Source organism: Chlamydomonas reinhardtii, chromosome 16, assembly GCF_000002595.2.
Source record: "Chlamydomonas reinhardtii strain CC-503 cw92 mt+ chromosome 16, whole genome shotgun sequence".
Classification (NCBI taxonomy): Eukaryota; Viridiplantae; Chlorophyta; class Chlorophyceae; order Chlamydomonadales; family Chlamydomonadaceae; genus Chlamydomonas; species Chlamydomonas reinhardtii.
Genome location: NC_057019.1, coordinates 4,258,912 through 4,279,616, shown reverse-complemented (window position 1 = coordinate 4,279,616; position 20,705 = coordinate 4,258,912). Strand labels below are relative to the sequence as shown.

Sequence of the window (20,705 nt, the reverse complement as noted above, 5' to 3'; positions counted from 1 at the left end):
TAGTCCCTCGACCCACACACGAAGAGGTTCATAGGGGGCATAAGAAGAGAGGGAAGCATCGCTTTAGTCGGGGGCACGACTCTGAAGGCGATAGTGCCTCGTTGCCGCTTCCGATGCTGGCGCTCGCGACCAGCGCGGAGGCCTTTAGAGCCGCTCTAGTGGACCTCCAAGCGCTATGCGGCAACCTACAGAAATACGAATCGGCCTTCTCGGCGGACGCGAAGGCTCTATACCAGGTATAATGCCATCTGTTCGCTGGGTAGTGCCTGGCGAGACCGCTGAGGCCGTAGCTTGTCTCATGTTCAATTCTCACATTGCAGAGTACAAATGCGTCTACGGAGGCGGCCATGGCGGAGCTTGAGGCCTTGCCTCCGACTGATGATTCCTCTATTGCTGGATACCTGACGACAGGCAGGGCATGGGATGGCAAGGAAACACGATTAAACTGTTCTGCGCGTACGCGTAGCTCTGATGGAGTCGTCTGACCTGCGAAGCTTAAGTGAAAAGCGCCTGGCACCTTGTTCGCGCTTTCCTCAAACAGTACTACATGCGGTGTGATATCTGGGATGATGCATGTCGGTTGTGCACGCGCTGCACGCATGAGCCACGGCAGACTTCCTATTGCATGCCATGTACAGCCCCACGGTAGAATTCTTGTGCCGAATTGGGACATCAATTGGCATATTATGACACGGCGGTGGTACCAGGTTGTCTAAAGGGAGGGGTGTAGTCAAGGCTAGGGACGCCGCGCGTGTGTTCGACGCCGGGTGCCAGCCAGGTGGTGGGCGTGCAGAACCGCTCGCGGCATACGCTAGCGCCCGACGATTGTTGCATATGCGTACGTGCTGACCCTATTCGTACTGTGTGTTTGCATCGCCACAGGGAACAAGGCGATGGCGCTACGCGCTGTGCTGCAGTCGGTGCAGCAGGCCACATCCAACTTCACGTCAGGGGCAATCCCCGTGCCGCGCAGCCAAAAGGTACTGTGGCGCAGTAACGCTTTCACGTAGCATGCCACACCTGCATGCAGTCCCTGCGGCCAGTGCATGGCCTGTTGGTCCGGGCCTTAACGACGATGCCGTGCGGGGGACTTGTGTGCAGGAGGAGCTGTCGCGTGTGCACGGCAACATCCTGAGCGTCAAGTTCGCGCTGTCCTCGGAGCAGCAGCTGCTGATTAGCCAGCTGCGGAAGTTGGTGAGGCTGCACCGGAGCTGGGGCTTTGGGCTCACCTGCGTGCAACCGGTGGCTGCGAGCGCTGTGGTGGTGCAGCGATTTCAGCGGGAAACGTGGGCCGGGCAAGCAGCCCATGCTGCTGACAACCGTGCTGCCGCCCCTGCTGCTGACAACGGCCGAGCCTCGTGGTTTTGTCGCATGCAGGTGCTGGAGCTGGAGTCGCAGAAGCAGGACTTCGACGTGATCGAGACCAACCTGGACAACACCATGCGCAATCTGCTGCAGCAGGTGCACGGCACGGAGAAGCTCGACGACGAGGTGAGCCCTGGGAGCAGCTTACAGCGGCTCTAGCCTCAGTGGAGCGGTGGGGAGGGGCATTGACATACGGCAGGGGGTGCCTTGTCAGGCTGGATGGGTGCTATAGGGCAGCGTAAACATACATTAGAACTCATAAGGACGATACCGGCGGGCGAGTCACGTTTGGAGATGTGCCGGAAGTCGGAACCCAGCAGCCGCCCGCTGGCTTGGCGTCGGCTAACCTGCGGTCGCCACTCATTCGCTGCAGGCGCTGGCGGCGGAGGCGGAGCGGTTGCAGAACGGCATCGCGGATGCGCGCATCAGCGGGCCGCGGCAGCTGGAGAGCATGCTGACGCTGGCGCTCAACTCGCTGCAGCGGCTGCACGCCAGCCAGACGCTGGCGGGCGGCGCGGTGGGGGCGAGCGACAGCGACGAGGAGGAGGGGCCGGTGGCGGGCGGGGCGGGCGGGGCCGGGGGCGACGAGGAGGAGGACGACGACGATGACCCGTTCTTTATGCCCATGCCCGGGGCGATCAAGTGGGCGGAGGCCAGCAAGTTCAAGGAGCTGGCGAAGCCGCTGGCGCCGGAGCAGCCGGCCGACAAGCAGTTTATGATCGTGATGGAGGACGGTGAGCGGGCGGGCGGCCAGGCGTCGTCGTGCTGTTGAGTGGTGGGAAGGCATGCAGCATTGGATTTGGGGGTCCTCACGGGGCAGATGAGGGCAGCTGTGCAAAGATTGAGGTAGAGCTATGCCCAGGGGTGGGCTTCTGCACACGCCGGTGCACATTGGTGTGTCACTCCTTACCGTTAACCGAACCGTGCACGTATGCGCAGAGGAGCCCGCGCGTACGCCCACGTCGGTCTCGGCTGCTGCGGGCGAGCCCAGCGTTGCGTCGACCTCCACGACCACGCCGCCGCCAGACCTGCAGCAGCTGTCGATTGACGAGAAGGCTGCACCGGTGGCATCGGCTGCGGCCGCCATATCCGCCGGCGGGGCGGCAGTGGCGACGGAGGCGGCAGCGGACGGGCAAGCAGCCGCGGCACCGTTGCCTTCGCCAAAAGAGCGTGTGGTTGAGCATGTGAGCGGGGGCTGGCTTACCGTCGACTTGGGCTTTGTATACAACAGATGACTGATGGAGCTATCTATGCGTGTGTTATGCGAACATACGTATACTAGCCGAGCCGGGTCCGCACAACGGCACGCCCGCGCACCACCAGGATGCAAAAGCATCACTGCCACAGACAGGTGTACTCATTGCGAATCTTGCCAATGTCGCGTACTGTACAGGAGGCGGCACAGTCGCTCATCGTGCCCACGGGGCCGGTCACGGAGCCGGGCGCAGCGGGGGCCGAGGAGGCGCAGAGCCCGGAGGCAAAGGCGGCGTCACCGGCGGCAGCGGCCGCCGCCAGCACATCCGCACCCGTGGCAGCCGACGGCGCCGCCGCCGCGCCGACGGAGGCCGGGCCCCCGCCGGAGAAGCTTACGGACTTCGTGAATTTCCTGAACGGCGAGAACCCGGGCGCGTGCATGTTCCACGCGCAGATGCGGCTCTCGCCGGAGGGCTGCATGAAGCTGGCGAACTTCCTGCGCAGCAGTGCCCGCGTGCGCGCGCTCTCGCTCTCACACAACTACCTCGGTGCGTGCTTGCTGGAGAACGCACAGACAGGGCTTGGGTTGGGGCGGGGCGGCGCCGCGATGCCAGTCGGGAAAGCAAACTTGCTGCGCATCGTGCTTGGGCGCCGTGATTGCCTATCACGTTTGTTTGCGGCGGGTGAAGGCGCGTTGCTTGCTTAAGCACGTGTGCGCAGTACAACACTGTTGTGCTCACACGTCGGGTTGCAATGGCAGCCGTTATTAGCGCGAGCGAATGCCTTAAGCCGGTGCCGTCCCGGCGACCAGGGGCAGACCTGCTAGGCTATTGCAAGGTCACCTCTATTTCTGGCAGCCAATTCAGGACTAGTTCAGGCGCCGCTGGGTGTACTGCACTCCATGCAGAGCCCGACCGGCAGACACGTTAGTGATTACTTAGTCCGACGACATTAGTGACAGCTCCTGTTACGTTCGTAGACTTTGACCGCGCCAAGGGATGAATCCTGTAACCCTTCTTCAACTCGTTCATTTTTGCCGGCCTCCTTGCAGGCGACGCCGGCCTGCGGCTCATTTGCGACGGCCTGCGCGAGAACAAGTCCGTGACGGCGCTTGACCTACCCGACAACAACATCACCGACCTGGGCATCACGTTCCTGGCCGAGTCCATCAAGGACAACCCCAGCCTCACGCAGCTGCAGCTGGCCTACAACAAGATCGGCGACCAGGGTGCCATGGCACTGGCGCAGGTGGGTGATTGCATGCGTGGTCGATGTGAAGGCTGATGATGATGAGCGATGGAAAACGTGTCGGGGCTGCCACCAGCGGGGTCAAAAGTAGCGGAGGCGTGCGAGCACGCATGGAGCACACACAGAGCCGCAATGCAGTCTGATGACGAGGAGCACGCCGTCAGGGCTGGCAGCGTTTTATGAAGCTTGGCGGAGCAGACGGGGCAGCTAGCAGATGCTAGCTTTCTGCAACGGGAGGAGCTGAGCACCAGCGTCGCACAACACATGCGCCGTTACGACCGCACTACGCTGCAGCATTAGCCAGTAGCGCTGGTCAGCATTGCAGCGTAACCGGATACTAGCTACAGCCGTTCGCGTTGCATTCAGCTCCCTGCGCTTGTATTCGGCAGAGGTCAAATGTGCTTGCACAGACAGAGTCAAGCAATGACGGCCTGGCACATGTGTTACCGGTGTTACTTGGCTGGGCTTTAAGTTCAGTCATATAAACAATTGTAAATGCACGGACGCACGCAGGTCATCCGCCACAGCAACAGTCTGAAGAAGCTGGGCCTGGCCTTCAACAACATCGGCAAGGCGGGCTGCCAGGCGCTCACGGCCGCCATCTCCGCCAACCAGTCCCTGAAGCACATGCAGCTGCTGCCCGGCAACCCCGTGGAGGAGAAGGACGCCAAGGCGCTCGCGAAGGCGCTCAAACGCAACAACAAGTTCAGCATCAAGCAGCTGCTTGGACTGAAGAGCGACAACTGAACGGCAGCGGGCAAGCCTCGCACGCACTTGGCGTTGGGCCGACATGTATGCATGCACAGAGTGAGCAGCTGCACGAAAGATGCACCTGGGACGAGGACAGCAACACCTGGCGTAGTCTCTGTACAAAGCAAACTTGCGCTCTCGCGTAGATGGCGTGCTGCATGAAGAGCTTCAAGCCGGCCCGCTGTGTAGCCGGCTGACGGAACTTTCTGGATGGAGCAGCCGAAGCTGATGAGCGAGAGTGGACGTGCCGAAAGGCAATGGATGGAATAGCATGCTGAGTTCATTGCATGCTGCAATGTGCGTGCGTTTAGTCAAGCTCATTCCTGCCGCGCTACCTAGCTAGATGGAACCATGCTCATGGGTCTTGCTGATACCGCGGCGCTTCAGCCGTCCGTCCGGTCGGCCGCGCGTGGTTTTGCGGGTGCCTTCGTGGTGCTGGTGACGTGCTGGTTGGGGCCCGGCAAGCACCTTGCGAGGGTTCCGTAATACTGACACGGCACCACGCTCCAGGAATGAAAGGGCGTTGGATTACATTCATGATAGGGGATTGAAAGGGCTGGCTTTTGCGTACCGGTCATCCTTGTGTGTGACGATGTATGCTTGACTTGTCAAATACGGTACATGCGTGCGCAACTCATCTACCGACGTGCGGCGTGCTCCTGCAATCCCGTGCGGCATAGGCAGGGATACGCTCATGACCTAGGACTCCGACGCTTGATCGCTCGGGCAGCGGAAGATGTGGTGGGGCCCAACAGTTGGAACGTGGGACTGCATGATATGACAGGTGGGTGTGGTGCGTGCGAACACCGTGGACATGCATTTGTCGCTTACCGTACATTCTTTTACAAGTTCGAAATTTGTCGCACCGCTTACGCTGACTGCTACCGTATCTTGGTGGCCGCTGAAAGTGTGTCTTGCCAGGGATGGTGGACCGTCATGCTGCGTGACGGCGAGCGGCATGTTGTTTATGACTGAGGACCTGCACAGAAAGGGCACGGTGGCTCAAATGCACCTAGCGCCCGTGTTCGTAACGGACCGAGAGCATTACCAGCTGAGCCATGAGCTCTCCTCGGCCACGCTCAGCATTCGCATTTGTCCGCACTTTATCATCCGCATGCCCCTAGCAAGAGTTCACGATCCACCGCCGCAGCTGGCAGGTCGCAGCCATGATCCCCCTGTTAGCCATACATAACGTCATGATAGGGCCAGAGATCCTGTTCTGTTACAGATGCAGTGGCCGCAGTGCGCGTCATCAGTCATGCCAGTATCATACCAGTCATGTATTTATCTGGCGCTCATCATGGCCCGGGGCGCAGTCCAAGACCGGGCCATCCGTGAATAGTTTTGCCGACGCCGCATTGTCTCAAATAAACGTACATCCGCATTATCCTTGCCTCCGTGCATGCATTCCTCTTATCACCAGCCTTGCAACGTTCTCCTCTTGATCAACGTCGTTTGCCTCGTGCTGACTACCTTGTTAGTTGATTGCGAAGCTATGTATCACTGCCGCAACCGCTCCACGCCACATGCTGACCAGACTGGAGTCAAACGGCACAAGCAGGCCGCATGCGCCCATCGAGTACACTGTCTACATGTACTTCCAAAGCTTGTCCGAGCTTGGCGCGCCGGACTCCGCTGCCGAGTGCCGCACGCCGCACAGCCAGCTGCAGTCCCTTTGCGGACCGCCAGCAGCACCAGCAGGCAGCAGCACCAGCGGGCAGCAGCAGTGCGTACGAGCACTCGGCCCTGCCACTCCATCCATACACCAGCAGCAGCCGCGGCCGCCGCACCACGCTCACCGCCGCCCGCTCTTCTTGCCCGACTTGACCTGCAGGTCCCCGCGGCACACGGGGCAGTACCACTTGCCCTTGGGCTCCTCCGTCAGCCCCACGCACTCGAAGTGGAACCACTCGATGGTGCACTCGGGGTTGTCGCAGCCCACCATCTGCCCCGCCGACGGCTTGTTGCAGATGCAGTACGCCGGCTCGTTCTCGATGGGCGGCAGCCCACCGGCTGCAGCTGCGGGCAGCACAAGCGAGTAAGGGTGGCTTGAGGCTGGTTGCACCAAGCACTAGCATGTGCGACATTTGGTGGCGGGCTTTGTGATCGCCAAGCCGGTCGTCAAGCGCGGCCGTCTGCTGTCTAACACAGCAGCCATGCTAAGCAAACGCCGCGCCCACACAAGCACAAAGGCGGCAAGGTGCGACAGAAGGCCATCTCGTGTGCTGGTGCATACCTGCCGTCGACTCGTCCTTCTTCCGCCCGCGCTTCTTCTTCTGGTCCGCTGCCCCTTTCCCGACCGTGTGCGGCCGTGACCCCTGTGTGGTCAGGACACGCGTCAGTGACCACGTCCACACATGTACGAGCAGCGGCAGCTGCGGCTGTCGCCGAGCCTTACCAGCCAGCGGCACAAGCAACCCCACAGGCGGCCCCACAGGACAGGTGCCGCATGTGGCTACAACGGTTAGCATGCGAGGACGGTACTGGTAGCCAACACACCCATATCAGCCCCTATGATTTAGCAGTCTTTGTCGCCCAAAGTGCCTTATGACCAGGTGTGGTGGCAAGATTTTGGCCAGACATTCTTAATCCAATGGCACCTATTTGCCAACACACCTGCGGCGCCTCTATGCCCAGCTTTTCGCAGGCCGTCTCGTCACCCTCCAGCCCTAGCTCCTTGCGGTCCGCCTCAATCTCCCCGTCCAGCTGCTGCAAGTCCGTGTCTAGCTGGTTGATGTGGTTGTCCATGAAGTCGTAAATCTGGTTAGCAATGTTGACCTGGGCAACGTGGCGGAGGGAAGCACGTGAAAGCCCTGAGCAGCTAGTGTTTTGCACCTGCAGTTCAGATACCGGTTTAGCCGGAATGGCTGCGCGTGTGGCAGCGGACTGCCGTGGCACTGCAGCGCTGCACTGCGCGTCCAAGCCAAGGTGCAGACCCGCCAAAGCCTCGCAGCCCATGTCATACCTTCTCGTCCCCGAGACCTATGAGCCGCTTCAGAGCCGACTCCACGTCGTACGGCGCCGCTGCTGACCCGCCAGCGTCCTCCCCCGCAGCCTGCTTCTGTTTCTTAGCTGCGTGCTGCTGCGATTTCTCCGCCAGCGTGCGCTTGCAGTGCTCATCTATTTCACGATGCAGCGCCTGTGCCTTCTCGTCTAGGTCACGGATGAGGGCAAGGCGCCGACGCAGCTGCAGGGGCACATCTGCAGCCCTGTCAATGAAGTCCTTTAGGTAATCCGTCATGCTCCAGCGCTATGCACAGCGGGACAGGGTACACGCTGTCGAGCGACTGTCCCGCCTATGCGGTCAAATCTCCCTTGAATCCCGTGCTCAAGCTACGTGAGCATGTGCAATCTATTCTGGGCCTTCAAACAGTCTATCTAGATGTGATTGAGTTTATAATCAGCTTATGAAAGACTGCGAATGCGAAACGAGCTCTTGTGGACGAGCCGGGCAGGGCAATGAGTGCTATGTGTTATATTTAAACTAGCTTTGATCGTTGCGAGTCCTAAAACGAGAGTCCATTGCGTGTCGAGAGAGTGCAATGCAATCGATGGGCGCGGAAATCGCTAGAGTGGCCCCAGCCCGTCACCAACATCAATTCATTAGACTGTTCTTGTAATCATACCCATATCTGCTTAGGGCGTAGCCGGGTATAGGTTCCATGTCAAGTTAAAAGAGCGCGGGTGCCCTGCCCGCGCGGGCTGCGCCGTTGCCTCGGATGGCAGCGTAGAATATGCGGAGTCATGCGTGCGCGCTCGGACACCAACCCACTGGACTGCGTTCAGACGGACGTCCCGCTTGGCGGAGGCCTGCTCTTGCGGGTGCTACCAAAGCATTACAAGGATGCGCCGGCTCAAAACCTGTATGCTTCGGCGGCGAATCTGCTCAAGGGGGCTTACAAGCGGCATGGGAAGGTGGTTGCCGCCTACGTCTACTCACGGCCCTCGGATGACGGCACCGTGAAACCCGGAGTTGCGGACCCGGTGCGGACGGTGCTGCTGCTGAGCAAGGATTTGGAGCTGCAGGCATGCGCATGTGTCGCTGCGCTGAAAGTGGAAGGGCGGTTGATGGTGAGCGGCGGCGGCGCGGCTGTACCCACTAGCTAATCACTAGCAATCTTGCACGCGGCGGCGCGCACGCATACACGTTTACTTACGGAATACACCTGTCCGCCGGGGGAGTTGCCTGCTAACAACAGCAGGTGTATGTACGAATGTAGCGGGCAGTCAATGAGGAATGAGCATTTGTTGCTTGATTGGGGCTTGCCTACGCCAGCAATACGTAGTGCCCGCACACGCATACATGCACCCTGCCTGGCGCTGAGACTCCGGCGGGTTACGCTGAGGAGCTGGGGATTAAAGCTCCGTACAAACGTTCACTTCCACACACATGTTGAGCTTGTAATCATATCCCTAGATAGCCTAGCTAGGAAGGGACGCAAGCATGTAAGTGCCCGCCATTATTGTATGTCAATTATCGCAGGTGATTGTCCATGCGTCCACCAGCCCCAAGTTCGTGCGCGTGCTGCTGCTGGCGCTGGGCCGGGTCGCAGCGGAGGCGGCAAGCCAGCCGGTGAGTTGCTGTGTGTTTGATCTATCGGTGATAGATGCTGAATCTCCAGTCTGCTCGCGGCAGTGTACAGCAGTAGCATACCTGCAGGCTGCAGTACGTACACGTATCGTGATTGCGTGCCCTGCACGTGGGGGACAAGCAGAAGAGAGCAAGGAAGTAACAAGTTCCGCTGCACGTTCGCCGCCCCACCCTACCCACCTGCTGCTGCTGCCCAACACTACTGCCGCCCATCATACTATTCGCATTCGGCCTGCCGTCAGCAGCAGCATGCGCCAGTTATATGTCTGTTCCTTATGCTTAGTATGCATGCCAGCCACTGAAGGGTCACGCCTCTAAGTAAATGCACGTTTCTTTGCATGCTTCTTTTCCATGGCTGCTCGCCGCAGTACCTCCTGGCGGTGGCTCAGGAGAACGAGGGCGACTTCCTGGCGCCGCTGGGCTTCAAGCACCCGCGCCTACAGGTGAGCATGGGGCTAGCTAGCTGCTGGCTGGTGCGTGCACGTGGCCGGCCAGCAGCCAGATAGCAAGCAAGCAAGTGTGTGGGACGGCACGGCTGCAGCTGCTGGTAGATAGCGTGGATAGGTGATACGCGGTAGCAGGACCACTACTGCAGTAGTACAGCTGTATATATGTGCTACTAGTATTGCGAAGTGCGTGCACAACGAACTTCGAATAGACTACGGTACTGATAGTCCAACAGCATCGTCATGCACGTACGTGCACGTCTCGTATGTTCTGGATGGCTGATGCTCCTTTCACTGTCTACGAACATATTCATGCACAAGTAAAGGCAGCGCATGCAAAATTCCGGAGGAAGCCATACATGCTCACGATATTATCTCATCGGAGCAACCACCGCCGCTAGCTGTAACCACCTCATCAACTCTTCCACCGCCCACCGCCCACCGCCTGTGCACGCACGCAGCATACATGCAGCTGCTGCACATCTATTTATATCTAGTAGGACGAACCAACAAACGATGACGCCTTGCTTTTCATGAGTGCGTGGGGCGGGTGCGTGGGTAGTTCACACCAGCCAATCCCAAATTAAACCATTGCCAACCCCGAACTAATGGGATCGAGCGCGGAGGAGGGATATACTCTTGTAGCTTGTTGGTGATCTTGGCGTGGGGTTAAATCCCATTATATATAATACCCTCCTGGTATCGATGGATCTAATCAATTTTTTTACCGCCTTAATAATGACGTTCTTCCGCAGGCCCCCCTGAAGTTGGTCTACACGGACCTTGCCGCTGCCACCAGTAAGGCGGATGCATACCTGGGCAGCGGCGCGCGCGTGTGGGCGCTGGATTGCAAGGTGCGCATGTTATTAGATTACAAATCAAGCATATATAATGGGGGGTCGACACTGCTGTGCATTTGTGCAGCATGCTTTGTGAGGTCTGAGGTGATGCCGCAACAAACAGTGTGCAACGCACGGCGGCGGAATGAGATGCACCAGCAGGCAGGCTGCTTGCTGCTATGCATATACTGCTGGGTACGAAGGAACCTGCTGCTGTGGACGGATACCGGTACTCACCCACCCTGCAAAATTGCAGCAATAGCTGCGGAGCAGAATGTTCACTTACTTGGCTCGCTAGCCACCTTTGTCGTCAGCTCGCTGCTGCTGAGTTCATTCCATACCCGCCGGCGCCGCCGCAGGATTTGGCCCCGCTGCTTGAGCAGCACATCGCCGCATTGCTGGCGCCCCCCGGTGCCTCCCCGACCGCCACGACGACAACCACTGCTGCCGCCGCCTTCGCCGCCGCCGCCGCCGCCGCCGCTGCCACTACACCCAATCATGCATCGGCGGCGGGCACAGCAGCAGCAGGCAGCCGTGGTGATTTTGGGAGCAGTGGCGGCACGCCAGGATCCAAGGGGTTTTCGGCAGTTGTGAGCGCGCAGCAGCATGGCTGCTGCACAAACGGTGGCGGCGGTGGCAAGCACCCGGGCAGCGGGGGCAACACGGCCGCCGCCGCAGGCAAGAGGCAGAGCAAGGCAGCTGCGGCGCCTGGCAACGCCGCCGCGACTGCTGGCCGTCACCACAAGAAGCAGAGCAGTGGTGCTGGCGGCAAGCGTGCAGGTGGTAAGGCGGCGCATGCGGCGGCCCCCGACACAAGCAGCAGCAATACCAGCAGTAACACAAGCGAGAGTGGCGGTGGCGCGAGCGGTAGCGGCAGCAGCAGCTCTGATGGCAGCGACAACAGCAACAGCAGCAGCCCTGGCGGCGACAGCGGCTGCAGCAGTAGCGAGGGGGCAAGCGAGTCCGAGGAGGGTGAGGCAGAGGAGGAGGAGGCGGAGGGAGATGGCAGGCACGGCGGCGGCGATGCGAGGCGCCGGGTAAAAGTGGAGGAAGGTAGCAGCAGCCGCAGTAGTGGAAGCAGCGGCAGCAGCGATGGTGCCGCAAGTGACGGCGAGAATGCCGGCGGAAGTGCCGGCGGCGAGATTGGCGGTAGGGGTGGCCGTGCTCACGGCAACCGGCAACCGGCCGAGGCTGCTGCTGCTGCTACTGCCGCCGCTGCCGGCAGCAGCGGGAAGCCGCCGTGCAAACAGCAGGGCAGGAGCCTCTTGCAGCAGCTGGAGAAGAAAAGGCCACATGCAGCTGGCGCGGCAGCGGCGGCGGCGAACGTCATGCGGCGCAATGCCGAGTTCATGAAGAGAATGTTGTCTTGTGTAGAAGGCGGCGGTATTTGTGCCGCCAGTCCGTTAGGGGAGGTCAGCGGACGGGCGCCCAAGCGGGCGCGCTGTGCGCCCGCCACCGATGTGCTTCACGGCGGGAGCGGTGCCGACGACGCCAGCGGCGCTGCGGCGGCGGCGGCGGCGGATGGCGCAGCAGGGCAGGCCAGCAGGCGCAAACCAGCTGGTGCTGCTGTTGCCGTGAAGACTGAGACCGGCGCCACTGCAGATGCGGCCACGCAGGCGGGGGGTGCAGGGCCAGACGGCGGGGCGGGGGCGGACGGGTCGGCGGGGGCGCGGGAGCCGTGTGCGCCCAGTGGGCACAGGCGGGCTCACGCGCTGGTGCCGCAGCTGTGCCAGACGACGTCTCAAGCCAGGTGGCGCAGGCTCGCTGCTGCCACCACCGCCGCCTGGACAGCAGCAGGGCCGGCGGCGGCGGCAGCGGCGGCGGCGGCGCGGCCGCAGTCGCTGGCGGCGCCTGAGCGGCCGCCGCCGGGCTCACTGGCGTGCAGGCTGATTGCGGGCCTGGCGCTGTTTGGCCTCAACCCGCAGCCGCTGCCGGCCGTTGCTGCGGCCGCGGGCCGGACAGCGGCGCGGGCACGGGCGGCGGCGGCAGCCCCGACGTCGGCGGCGGCGGCGGCGGCGGCGGCGGCGGTTGGCCCTGGAGGAAGCAGTGGCGTGAGCAATGGAGGCAAGGCGGGGCCGGCTGGGCCGGAAGCGGCCGGGCGCGGCGGTGGTGATCAGGGTGCGGCGGCAGGCGCTGTGGGGGCGGCTGCTGTTGCGCCCATGGAGCTTGATGTGCCGCCGGCTGCTGCACGTGACGGGCGGCCTGCAGCGGAAGGCGCTGCGGACCATAGTGCTGCTGCTGCGCCCGCCGCCGCCACTTCCGCAGCGGGCGGTGTGGAGCCGGGAGGAGCGCCAGCTGCTGGGGCCTCGAATCCTGCTGCTGCTGCTGGGCCATCCGCGGCAACCGTGGCACAAGAAGAACCGAGGGGGCGGGGGCCCTCACCAGCGCAACCTGGGTCCGCAGCAGCACCACCGCTACCCCAGGAGCAGGCACCAGTGGATGCACCCAATGCACCACCGCTGGAGCGGTCGGCAGAGGCAAGACACGGGCCAGCTGTGGCGGCGGCGGCGGCGGCCTCGGTCATCACAGGAACCGCGGCCTCCGGCTGCTCCGCGGTGCGGCGGCTGGCGGGGCGTGTGTCGGTGCTGGTAGTGGATCTGCTGCGGAGCCTGGACTCGCTTGACGAGCAGGGAGCGGAGCAGGTGCGGAGGGCGGCGGCTGGGCAGCTAGGTGCGGTGGGAAGGCTAGCGGGGCGCGTGCGGTCGGAACAGGTGGCAGGGCCGCTGGCATACGCGAGCTGTGCGGCAGAGGAGCGGCTGGTTGGGACCGGGGATGGTTGGAACCGGGGCTATTTGTCATGTGGTGAGCGGTGCAAATGCGCAGCACACGGCTGCAGCCAACGCCACCCGCTGCGGTACGTGTGTTTCACAGGTGCTAGCGATGCTTCCCTCGAGCCCGCAACTCCACGCAGCTGCCCCGGGGCGCGAAGCCGCACACCTGGGGGACCCTACCCAAGTGCCACCCGCCGGTGCTGCGGGGGCGCCGGCGGCGAAGGTGGCGGCAGTACCTCTCGGCGCAACGCCAGCAGCAGTAGCACGTGCGCCAACCGTGGGCGCCAACCACGGTACTGTGAATGGAGCTCCTGCTTCTTTCTCGCAGCTGCCACCACCACTGTCGCAGCCATCGCCAGCACAGCCACCAGCTGCCGCCGCCGCTGCCCCTGCCGCTGCTGCCGCTGCTGCCGCTGCTCCTTCCGGAATCCCAGCACCCACCTCCCAGGCAACCCGTCAGGGCAGCGGCAGCGCCTTGTTGCGAAGAGCAGCCGGCGCCGCCTCCTCCTTCCTCCTACGGCAGCCGCCGCCCCCGCATTCCCACCCGCCTTTTCTTCCGCGGCGCCTGCCACCACCGCAAGCGCCACCGCGCCGCCTGCTGGTGCCTTCATCGGCAGGCATCGCCGCGACGATGCTGCGAATGGCGGCGGCGGCCAAGCGCGCCTCAGAACACGCACAGCGCACCCGCGAAGCCAGGGCGGCCGCTGCTGCTGCAGCTGCTGCTGCTGCAGCTAAAGCCGCCGCCTCTGCCGAAGCCGCAGCTGCAGCTGGTGCCGCTGCTGCTGGTGCCATCAAGCTCACTCGTGGGCCTGGTCTGCGCCGGCCCAGTACCGCACCAGGGCCCGCCTCCGCCCCGACCTCGCCACAGGCTTTGGCCGGGTCCCCGATCGCAGTGAAGCGGCAACAGGCGGCGGAACTGGCGCGGAGGGCAGCAGCAGGGCCGGCAGCGGCGCTCGCGGCAGCATCGTTGCTACTGCCGGCGGGCGCGCGACGCGGCCGTGCCGCGGCGGCGGCCGCGGGCCAGACCTGGCGGACAGCATTGAACATTGGGGGGCTTGCTACGAAGAAGCCGGGTCCGAAGCCGCGCCTTGAGGACCCGCAGCCCCAGTGCCCGCAGGCTCGCCAGCAGCGGCTGAGGCTGCGGGCAGTGCGGGCGGGAGGGAGCGGGAGGGTGTCGGAGGAGGAGGCGGGTGGCGATGGCGATGGTGACGGCGACGGCGCAGTAGAGCGGCGGCGGCTGGACGGCGCGCTCTCCACAGCGGCGCAGGGCGCGGCACGCGGCCGGCAGCGAAAGCTGCTCGCCAGCCAGATCGCGCAAGTGCGCGCGCGGCAGCAGCAACAGCAGCAGCAACAGCAGCAACAGCAGCAACACACCCTTTCGTCACGAGCAAGCCTCGCTTACGATGCGCCAGAGCAAGGTGGGCAGGGGCGGTATCCCAACGCCGCGGCCGGCGGCGCGCCCGGGGCCGCGGCCGCAGCTGCAGGCCATCATCCGCTGCAGGACGGACCCGACCTCCCGCCGCGTTCGCGCCTATCGCCCTCGCCGGCGGCTCCGCCTGTCGGCCCCGCCACGGCACCAGTGCCTCCGCCCTTCGCCGCCCGCGCTTCCGCGCACACCGCAAGCGCCGCCTTGGGCCTCGCCAAGCAAGCCCTTGGCGTCGCCGCCACCACCACAACCACCACAGCAACCGACGCCGCCCTGCAAGCTGGTCTTGCGGCCGCGGACAAGGAGGCGGGTCGCGGCAAGGCGCCGCTGCGTTTGGCGGCTGCGGACATGCCGGCTGAGCCCCTGCCCTTGGGGATGTACGGTGACACGCACTTGGCTCCACCGGCAGGGGCGGCGGTGGGCGAGGCGGAGTGGAGGGCGATGGCGGACGCCGCCGTGGCATGGCTACGGGTAGGGCTGGGGCGGATTGGAAACACCTGGGCAGGCGGGTTGGCGGAGTGTCAAAAGTGAAGGACGATGACGAATGTGTGTGTGTATGTGTCGTGTTTTGCAAGGACTCTCTGCTGCACTAGTGTACGGTCTTCTGCATGTGACCGTGCTGCCATCCTCCCATGTGGCCTTCGCTTCGCGGCACAGGAGCAGCGGTCGGGCGTGTGGGTGTCTATCGATGCGCTGATCGACGGCGTATCGCAGCGCTTCGCCCTCTCAATGGCAGGAATGCCGGCAGCGTCCTCGGCAGCCGCCGCGGATGCCACGAATGCATTTCACTCGGAGATTGCCGGGGGCACAGCCAAGGCCGCGGCGTCGGGTTTGGCGCCAGAGGGGGCGGCAAGGGCACAGGCGGCGGCAAGCAAGAAGGAGAGCGCACGCAGTGGCGGCTGCGAGGCCCCTGCTAGTGCTCCGTGCAGCTCGACTGCTCACACCAACACAGCCGCCGAAGCGGCTGCCACGGCGGTCACTGCTGGAGCCAGCGCTCGCGGTGCGGAGGCGAGTGGCGGCGGCGTGGTCTCGCAGCCCGATGCCGCCGTTGCAGCGGCAGTAACAGCTGCAGTAACAGCAGCAGACGCAGGTGCAGGTCCAGGTGCAGGTAGTACTGCGACCACTGCTGCCGTTGCTGCCTCTGACACCACCGCTGGCGCCGCAGCCGATCCAACTGCCGCCGCGCCTGCCGCGCCTGCCGTGCCTGCCGCCGCTAACGGCGACGCCGGCGCGGCGCCCAGCCCCTTCACCCGGCAGCTGTGGAAGGCGCTGTTGGAGCAGCTGGCGAACAGCAAGACGCAGAACGGGCTAGTGGTCCAGAGGGTGACACTTGAGAAGCACAACTGTGCCCAGTACTTCAGGTGAGTGGCGGCGAGGGCGGCGGGCGGCGCAGGATTTCAAGAGTGGGGAGGGGCCGGGACAGACCGGGCGGTCGGGCTTACAAGGCGAGTGAGGGGCTGAGTGGGCGGCCGGGATCGCTCCCGTAGGCTGCGGGTTACGGGCTTTTGGCAAGGCGGTGCCGAGATTTTCTGTCATACACCAGGCATGCTGTATGGGGATATGCTAGTGGGACTGGTATGGTGCGTGTCAGATGGTTGTGGGATAATGGTGGTGCGGTTGGCACGTCCTGACATTGCAGGATTCGCCCGCCGGACCCGTCCACGGCTGCGGAGGCAGCCAACAATTCAGCCCACGCCGCCGCCATCACGCGGATCCGCCTGTCTGGGGCGGCCGCGGCCGCTGCCTCCAAAGTGGCAGCGGCGCACGCAGCTGCTAGCAACGCGGCGGCGAAGGGCGCAGTCGGCGGCAGGCCCGGCCGGGGCACGTCACAGCAGCTCCCGCCGGTTGGCTCTCCACCGCTGAACCACCTCCAGCCGCCCCCAGGCTTTTCAGGCTTCTCCTGGGCCGTCCCCGGCCCCTCGCCAGACAGCCTCGACGACCCTTTTGTCGGCCCGCCGCCCAAGCGGTTCGCTGGCGGCGCTACCCGCGCCCGCGCCGGCGGCGGCGCCGCGCGGGCCGGCTTGGTGCCGCCCCTTCCGGGCGCCAAGGCGGCAGGGCCTGGCGCGGCGCGGGCGCCAGGACCGTCCAGGCCGCCCGCGTCTCAGCTGCTGCAGGCACAGCTGCAGCACGCGGGCGCGCGGCGAGGGCCTGGCGGCGCAGGCGCCGCCGCCGCCGCCGCCACCGCGGCGGCGAATGCCGCGGCGGCGGCGGCGGCCCTGCGCGACGCCGGGGAGGACGTGTTGATCTCGGGGCCGAGCCGTGGGGCCCTGTCGCTGTTCCCGGGACCGCCGGACAGGCTCCCCAGCGGGGGCGTCACGATGGCGGGGGGCAGCTCCTCCTCCGCGGCGGCGGCGGCGTGGCGGCCGTACGGCACGCCGCCGCTGGCCTTTGCCAACGGTGAGGACGGTCTGGAAGGACTCTTGGGACCCGCAAGGCTGCCGGCATCCTGGCATGGTGCTGCTGGCGGCGGCGGCGGCGGCGGCGGCGGCGCCACCGCCGATGGCAACGCGTCGGAGCTGCTGCACTACGGCGGCACTGGCGCCGGCTCCGGGGCCCTCCGACAGCACCCGCCTCTAGATGACTTCTCGTTGCTGGCCCCGATTTTCCTGCTCTCGCCGCGTGTCGACGCCGCCGGCCTGCTGCCCGCGCAGCTGTTAATTGGGGGCGAGGATGCAGCGCTCAGCCCGCTGGGCTTCGTGACCGGCGGCGGCGGCCGCGGCGCGGGCAGTGGCGGTAACGCCGGAAACGGCGGAAATGTCGGAAACGGCGGAAACGGCAACGGAGCTGACAATGCGGCTTTGCGGGACGCCCTGACAGCGATGGGCTTGAGTCATGATGCTCTGGCTGTGGGTGGGCTGGGGCACGGGCCGCTTCGGACCACGTATGGCGCGCTGGCGGCCGGATACCTGCCGCCGCACCTCCTGGGTATGCCTGCCAGCGGCGGCGGTGGCGTCAGCGGGGCTGCGGATGCCGCCGGCGCGGCGGGCGGCGGCGCGGGCGGCGGCGGTGGCGGCGGGCGCGGTGGCGGCCGGGCACGTTTGGAGCTGGCGGAGGTGGCTAGGTCGGTGGCGGCCCGGGTGGCGGCGCCGCCGGGCGGGCCGGCGCTGCTGACGGCTGAGCCCATGGCTATGGACCTCAACAATGGCTACTACTACAGGCGCGTGCATGCACGTTGGTGTATGATTTGACATGCGTGTGTGTGTGTGAGAGAGACAGAGAGAGAGAGTGTGTGAAAGAGAGAGGGAGTCCTGATCAAGCACAATAGCAGAGGGAGCAGTGGTGGGCATCTGTTTATCGTCACGGTGGCGCCTTAAGCAGGGGACAGGACATGTGGTGCCTTCGCTGCTCCGCTCCTCCCGCCTCTTGCGATGCCTAGGGCACGTACTAATGTCTAGGGTGCCTGCGCCGCATTTTACGCAGCAGCCCTTTGTTTCACGCCTGTCCTTTCTTACTGCTCGTTTCACAGGGCCAAGGTGCTGGAGGCTGCGGGCGAGCAGGTTCATCTGGAGTTTGTGGGCTTTGACGAGCCCAGCTTCTGGCGCAGCCTGACCGACGCAACCATCTGGTGAGTGGATGGGTGGCGTGTGGGGCGGCGGGCTGTGTGAGGCGGCGGGTGGGTTGTGAGGAAGGTGCGTGAGTGGCCGTGGTTGGTGTGGCCGAGGTTTCTGTGTGGGATGGTGTGCAGCCGGCTGGTAGGGAAGGCCGGGCTCGGGTTAAGGCTTGGGTTGGGGCTGGGGCTGGGGCTGGGGCAACAGTACATATGTGCCCGCCCCCAGTAGGAGCGTAGCGTCCTCATTTCACAGCTTCCTGAAGTCCCTGTGGATGACGCAACATCGCATGCGACCCTGTTCCTGCTGCTGTTGTGCTCTTGCTGTAGGTGGGGTCCGAGCGAGGGCGAGGTGGCAGCCCACCTGCCGCCGCACCTGCAGCGGTACCGCATCAACTGGAAATGCGTCAGTGAGTTGCCTTGCCTGGCCCCCACCACGGCCCTTATGTCCCTCTGTCTGCTGGGCCTATGTCGGGCTGGTCGTACTGCTGGGCTTAAGAGCTCGTGGCTGGCGTCGTACATTACCGTACGGCGCTCCTGTTCAGGCCTACTTCTCTCTCTGTGACTCCCAACCGACTGAGGCCGGTCGCACCCGCGCCGATTACGCCACGTCGTGTTCACAGACCGGACAGACGGCTCGTGGGTGCCCAAGCCCTGGTGCAAGCCGTTCAGTTTGCTTGGGCTGTCGGAGGTGGCCGAGGTGAGGCTGGGAGCAAGCGACAGGCGGGGCGTCACATTGGTGTGGCGTGGGATTCAAATGCCAAGCATCAGCCTGCAAGACAGGTAGCTCGCAGCAGCAGCCTGCAGAAGTATGATCTTTCACCGCTCGCAAGTGTGCTGCGCGCGCTGACACGCACACATACACACACACACGCACGCACACAAAAAAAAACACACAGGCCCTACTGGATTCTGACAAGCCTGCAGCCGCCCGTCAGAGCGGCGGCGGAGGCGGAGGCAGCAGCGGAGCCAACGGCGGTGGCGGCAAAAGCCGCAAGCGATCGCGGTCCAACAGCGCCTCACCACCGCCACCCCGCGCCGCCCTGGCCGCACCTGGCCTAGCCGACAGCGCGGCACCGGGCGGGTGCAAGGCCGGCGGCGGCACGGCCGGCGACCGCAACCGCGCCGGCGGCAGCGCGGCCGCCGCGGCCGAGTTTGAGCATATGAAGCGGCGCCTGCGGGAGCTGCTGCCGGCGGAGTCGCAGCTGCACGACGGCGGGCTGGGCGGCGCCGGCCTCGGCGTGGGTGGCCTGGATCTAGATTTGGATCTGGCAATGGGCATGGGCATGGGGGTTGCTGGGCTGCACGGTCTGGCCTCGTCGTTCAACAGCTCAGGTCTGGCGCTACCTGGCACCGCGCAGCGCCAGCAGCCCACCAACCCGGTGAGGGCCGCCGTCGCCGCCGCCGCCGCCGGCAGCAACAGCAGCAAGAGCAGCTGCCAGCTCGCCACGCAGCTCTGTGCAGTGGTGCCGAGCGGCGCGGCGGGGGCAAGCATGTCCGCCGCTGAGCCGGCGGGTGGAGAGGGCAGCGGCGCGGCCCTTGCCGCCGCGCCGAGCGAAGCATTAGCCGCCGCCGCAGCCTTGTCCGAGGTGGTGGCGAGGCCGGTCTCATAGGATGCGGCGGGCGCGTAGGCCGCCAGGGCAGGCGGCGGGCCGCTGCCGTCCCCGTGATTGGAGCTACCGGGATGATGTACGGAAGTGGCACCAGCGGCGGACCTGAACCCTTGATTTTGAGGCCTGGCAGTTAGGCACGGCGTTGCTGTCAACCCCGTCCCTGTCGTGCGTGCAGGTTGGGTGCAGAGCTTTTGCAGGAGTGGCAGTGAACGAACGAGATGAGGACACGACTTTGCGCAGAGTGCCGTGTTACTACGATAGTAATAGTCGGATAAGAAGTGAGGTAGGGAAGGCGATGCGGCCCAGTGGCACTGCTGCCGAATTCGGGGTGGGTGCGTGTGATGGGGGGGCGATTGTGTGGGTCGAGCGCCCTCGGACCTAGGGCGCAGATAGAACTCTGCGTGTCAAGCTTCAGGACTGACTGGATGGCGGCGGCGTGCGTGCGTGGGCCGGCGCAGCTTGGTGATGCAGTGCTGGTGCTCGGCCGCAGTGCGCAGCGGCCCGGGGCAGCAGGGCACGAAGCCAAGGATGGCGCTTTTACCCCAGGAGGGGCGGGAGCCCGTGAAACGGGCCCCGCGGGGGGATGGCTGGACAAGGCATGTACTCATTGTAGTGCCGAAAGTCCGGGACACGCCTCAGCCAAGCTCCATCCCCCAGGCGACAAGAGAGTGGTTTTCCCTCTCAAGGGAGAAGTGGGCTGCGCCCACGCCACGTCTCCTGTCTGAGCCCGCAAGCGTCTACCTCATGTGCCGGACATAGCCGGGGGCGGTTTGTACAGACGCCGCCCGCCATGCGTCCCGCCACGTCCCCCTGCCAAGCACAGGCACAGCAGGCATCCTTTCTGGTAGTCCCAACGCCAGCCCGGCCGGCGTCGTCCAGCCCAGCCATCCCAATACAGCAGCCACCTTCCGTCAG

General features: G+C 64.5%; 3 protein-coding genes across 3 annotated transcripts; 2 read left to right on the top strand and 1 right to left on the bottom strand.

Moving 5' to 3' along the window:
- The first annotated feature begins 11 nt into the window (after positions 1-11).
- CHLRE_16g668150v5 (uncharacterized protein) lies at positions 12-5,754 on the top strand. Its single transcript, XM_043071100.1, has 10 exons — positions 12-236; positions 321-411; positions 883-980; positions 1,102-1,194; positions 1,378-1,491; positions 1,739-2,099; positions 2,305-2,549; positions 2,759-3,107; positions 3,611-3,807; positions 4,321-5,754. Exons 1-10 carry the CDS (start codon positions 114-116, stop codon positions 4,552-4,554), a joined length of 1,905 nt encoding a protein of 634 aa, XP_042915845.1. The 5' UTR covers positions 12-113; the 3' UTR covers positions 4,555-5,754.
- A 13-nt stretch (positions 5,755-5,767) lies between these two features.
- On the bottom strand, positions 5,768-8,061 carry CHLRE_16g668200v5 (uncharacterized protein). Its single transcript, XM_043071101.1, has 4 exons — positions 7,523-8,061; positions 7,174-7,335; positions 6,794-6,875; positions 5,768-6,576 (listed from the first exon to the last, which is right to left on the bottom strand). The coding sequence occupies exons 1-4, from the start codon at positions 7,796-7,798 to the stop codon at positions 6,353-6,355; spliced, it is 744 nt and encodes a 247-aa protein (XP_042915844.1). The 5' UTR covers positions 7,799-8,061; the 3' UTR covers positions 5,768-6,352.
- Positions 8,062-8,191: 130 nt separating this feature from the next.
- On the top strand, positions 8,192-20,417 carry CHLRE_16g668250v5 (uncharacterized protein). Its single transcript, XM_043071102.1, has 12 exons — positions 8,192-8,628; positions 9,041-9,130; positions 9,517-9,591; positions 10,350-10,448; positions 10,793-13,075; positions 13,305-15,101; positions 15,288-15,991; positions 16,270-17,787; positions 18,097-18,195; positions 18,508-18,587; positions 18,801-18,877; positions 19,077-20,417. The coding sequence occupies exons 1-12, from the start codon at positions 8,302-8,304 to the stop codon at positions 19,788-19,790; spliced, it is 7,863 nt and encodes a 2,620-aa protein (XP_042915843.1). The 5' UTR covers positions 8,192-8,301; the 3' UTR covers positions 19,791-20,417.
- Positions 20,418-20,705: the final 288 nt, after the last annotated feature.

Coding starts and splice junctions, on each gene's coding strand:
- CHLRE_16g668150v5 (XM_043071100.1), top strand. CDS start 114: ATGCTGGCGCTCGCGACCAGCGCGGAGGCCTTTAGAGCCGCTCTAGTG. Junction 237..320: donor ACGCGAAGGCTCTATACCAG/GTATAATGCCAT, acceptor CTCACATTGCAG/AGTACAAATGCGTCTACGGA. Junction 2,550..2,758: donor AAGAGCGTGTGGTTGAGCAT/GTGAGCGGGGGC, acceptor CGTACTGTACAG/GAGGCGGCACAGTCGCTCAT.
- CHLRE_16g668200v5 (XM_043071101.1), bottom strand. CDS start 7,798: ATGACGGATTACCTAAAGGACTTCATTGACAGGGCTGCAGATGTGCCC. Junction 7,336..7,522: donor TAGGTCTCGGGGACGAGAAG/GTATGACATGGG, acceptor CACGTTGCCCAG/GTCAACATTGCTAACCAGAT. Junction 6,577..6,793: donor GAAGGACGAGTCGACGGCAG/GTATGCACCAGC, acceptor TGCTGCCCGCAG/CTGCAGCCGGTGGGCTGCCG.
- CHLRE_16g668250v5 (XM_043071102.1), top strand. CDS start 8,302: ATGCGTGCGCGCTCGGACACCAACCCACTGGACTGCGTTCAGACGGAC. Junction 9,131..9,516: donor CGGAGGCGGCAAGCCAGCCG/GTGAGTTGCTGT, acceptor TGCTCGCCGCAG/TACCTCCTGGCGGTGGCTCA. Junction 10,449..10,792: donor TGTGGGCGCTGGATTGCAAG/GTGCGCATGTTA, acceptor GCGCCGCCGCAG/GATTTGGCCCCGCTGCTTGA.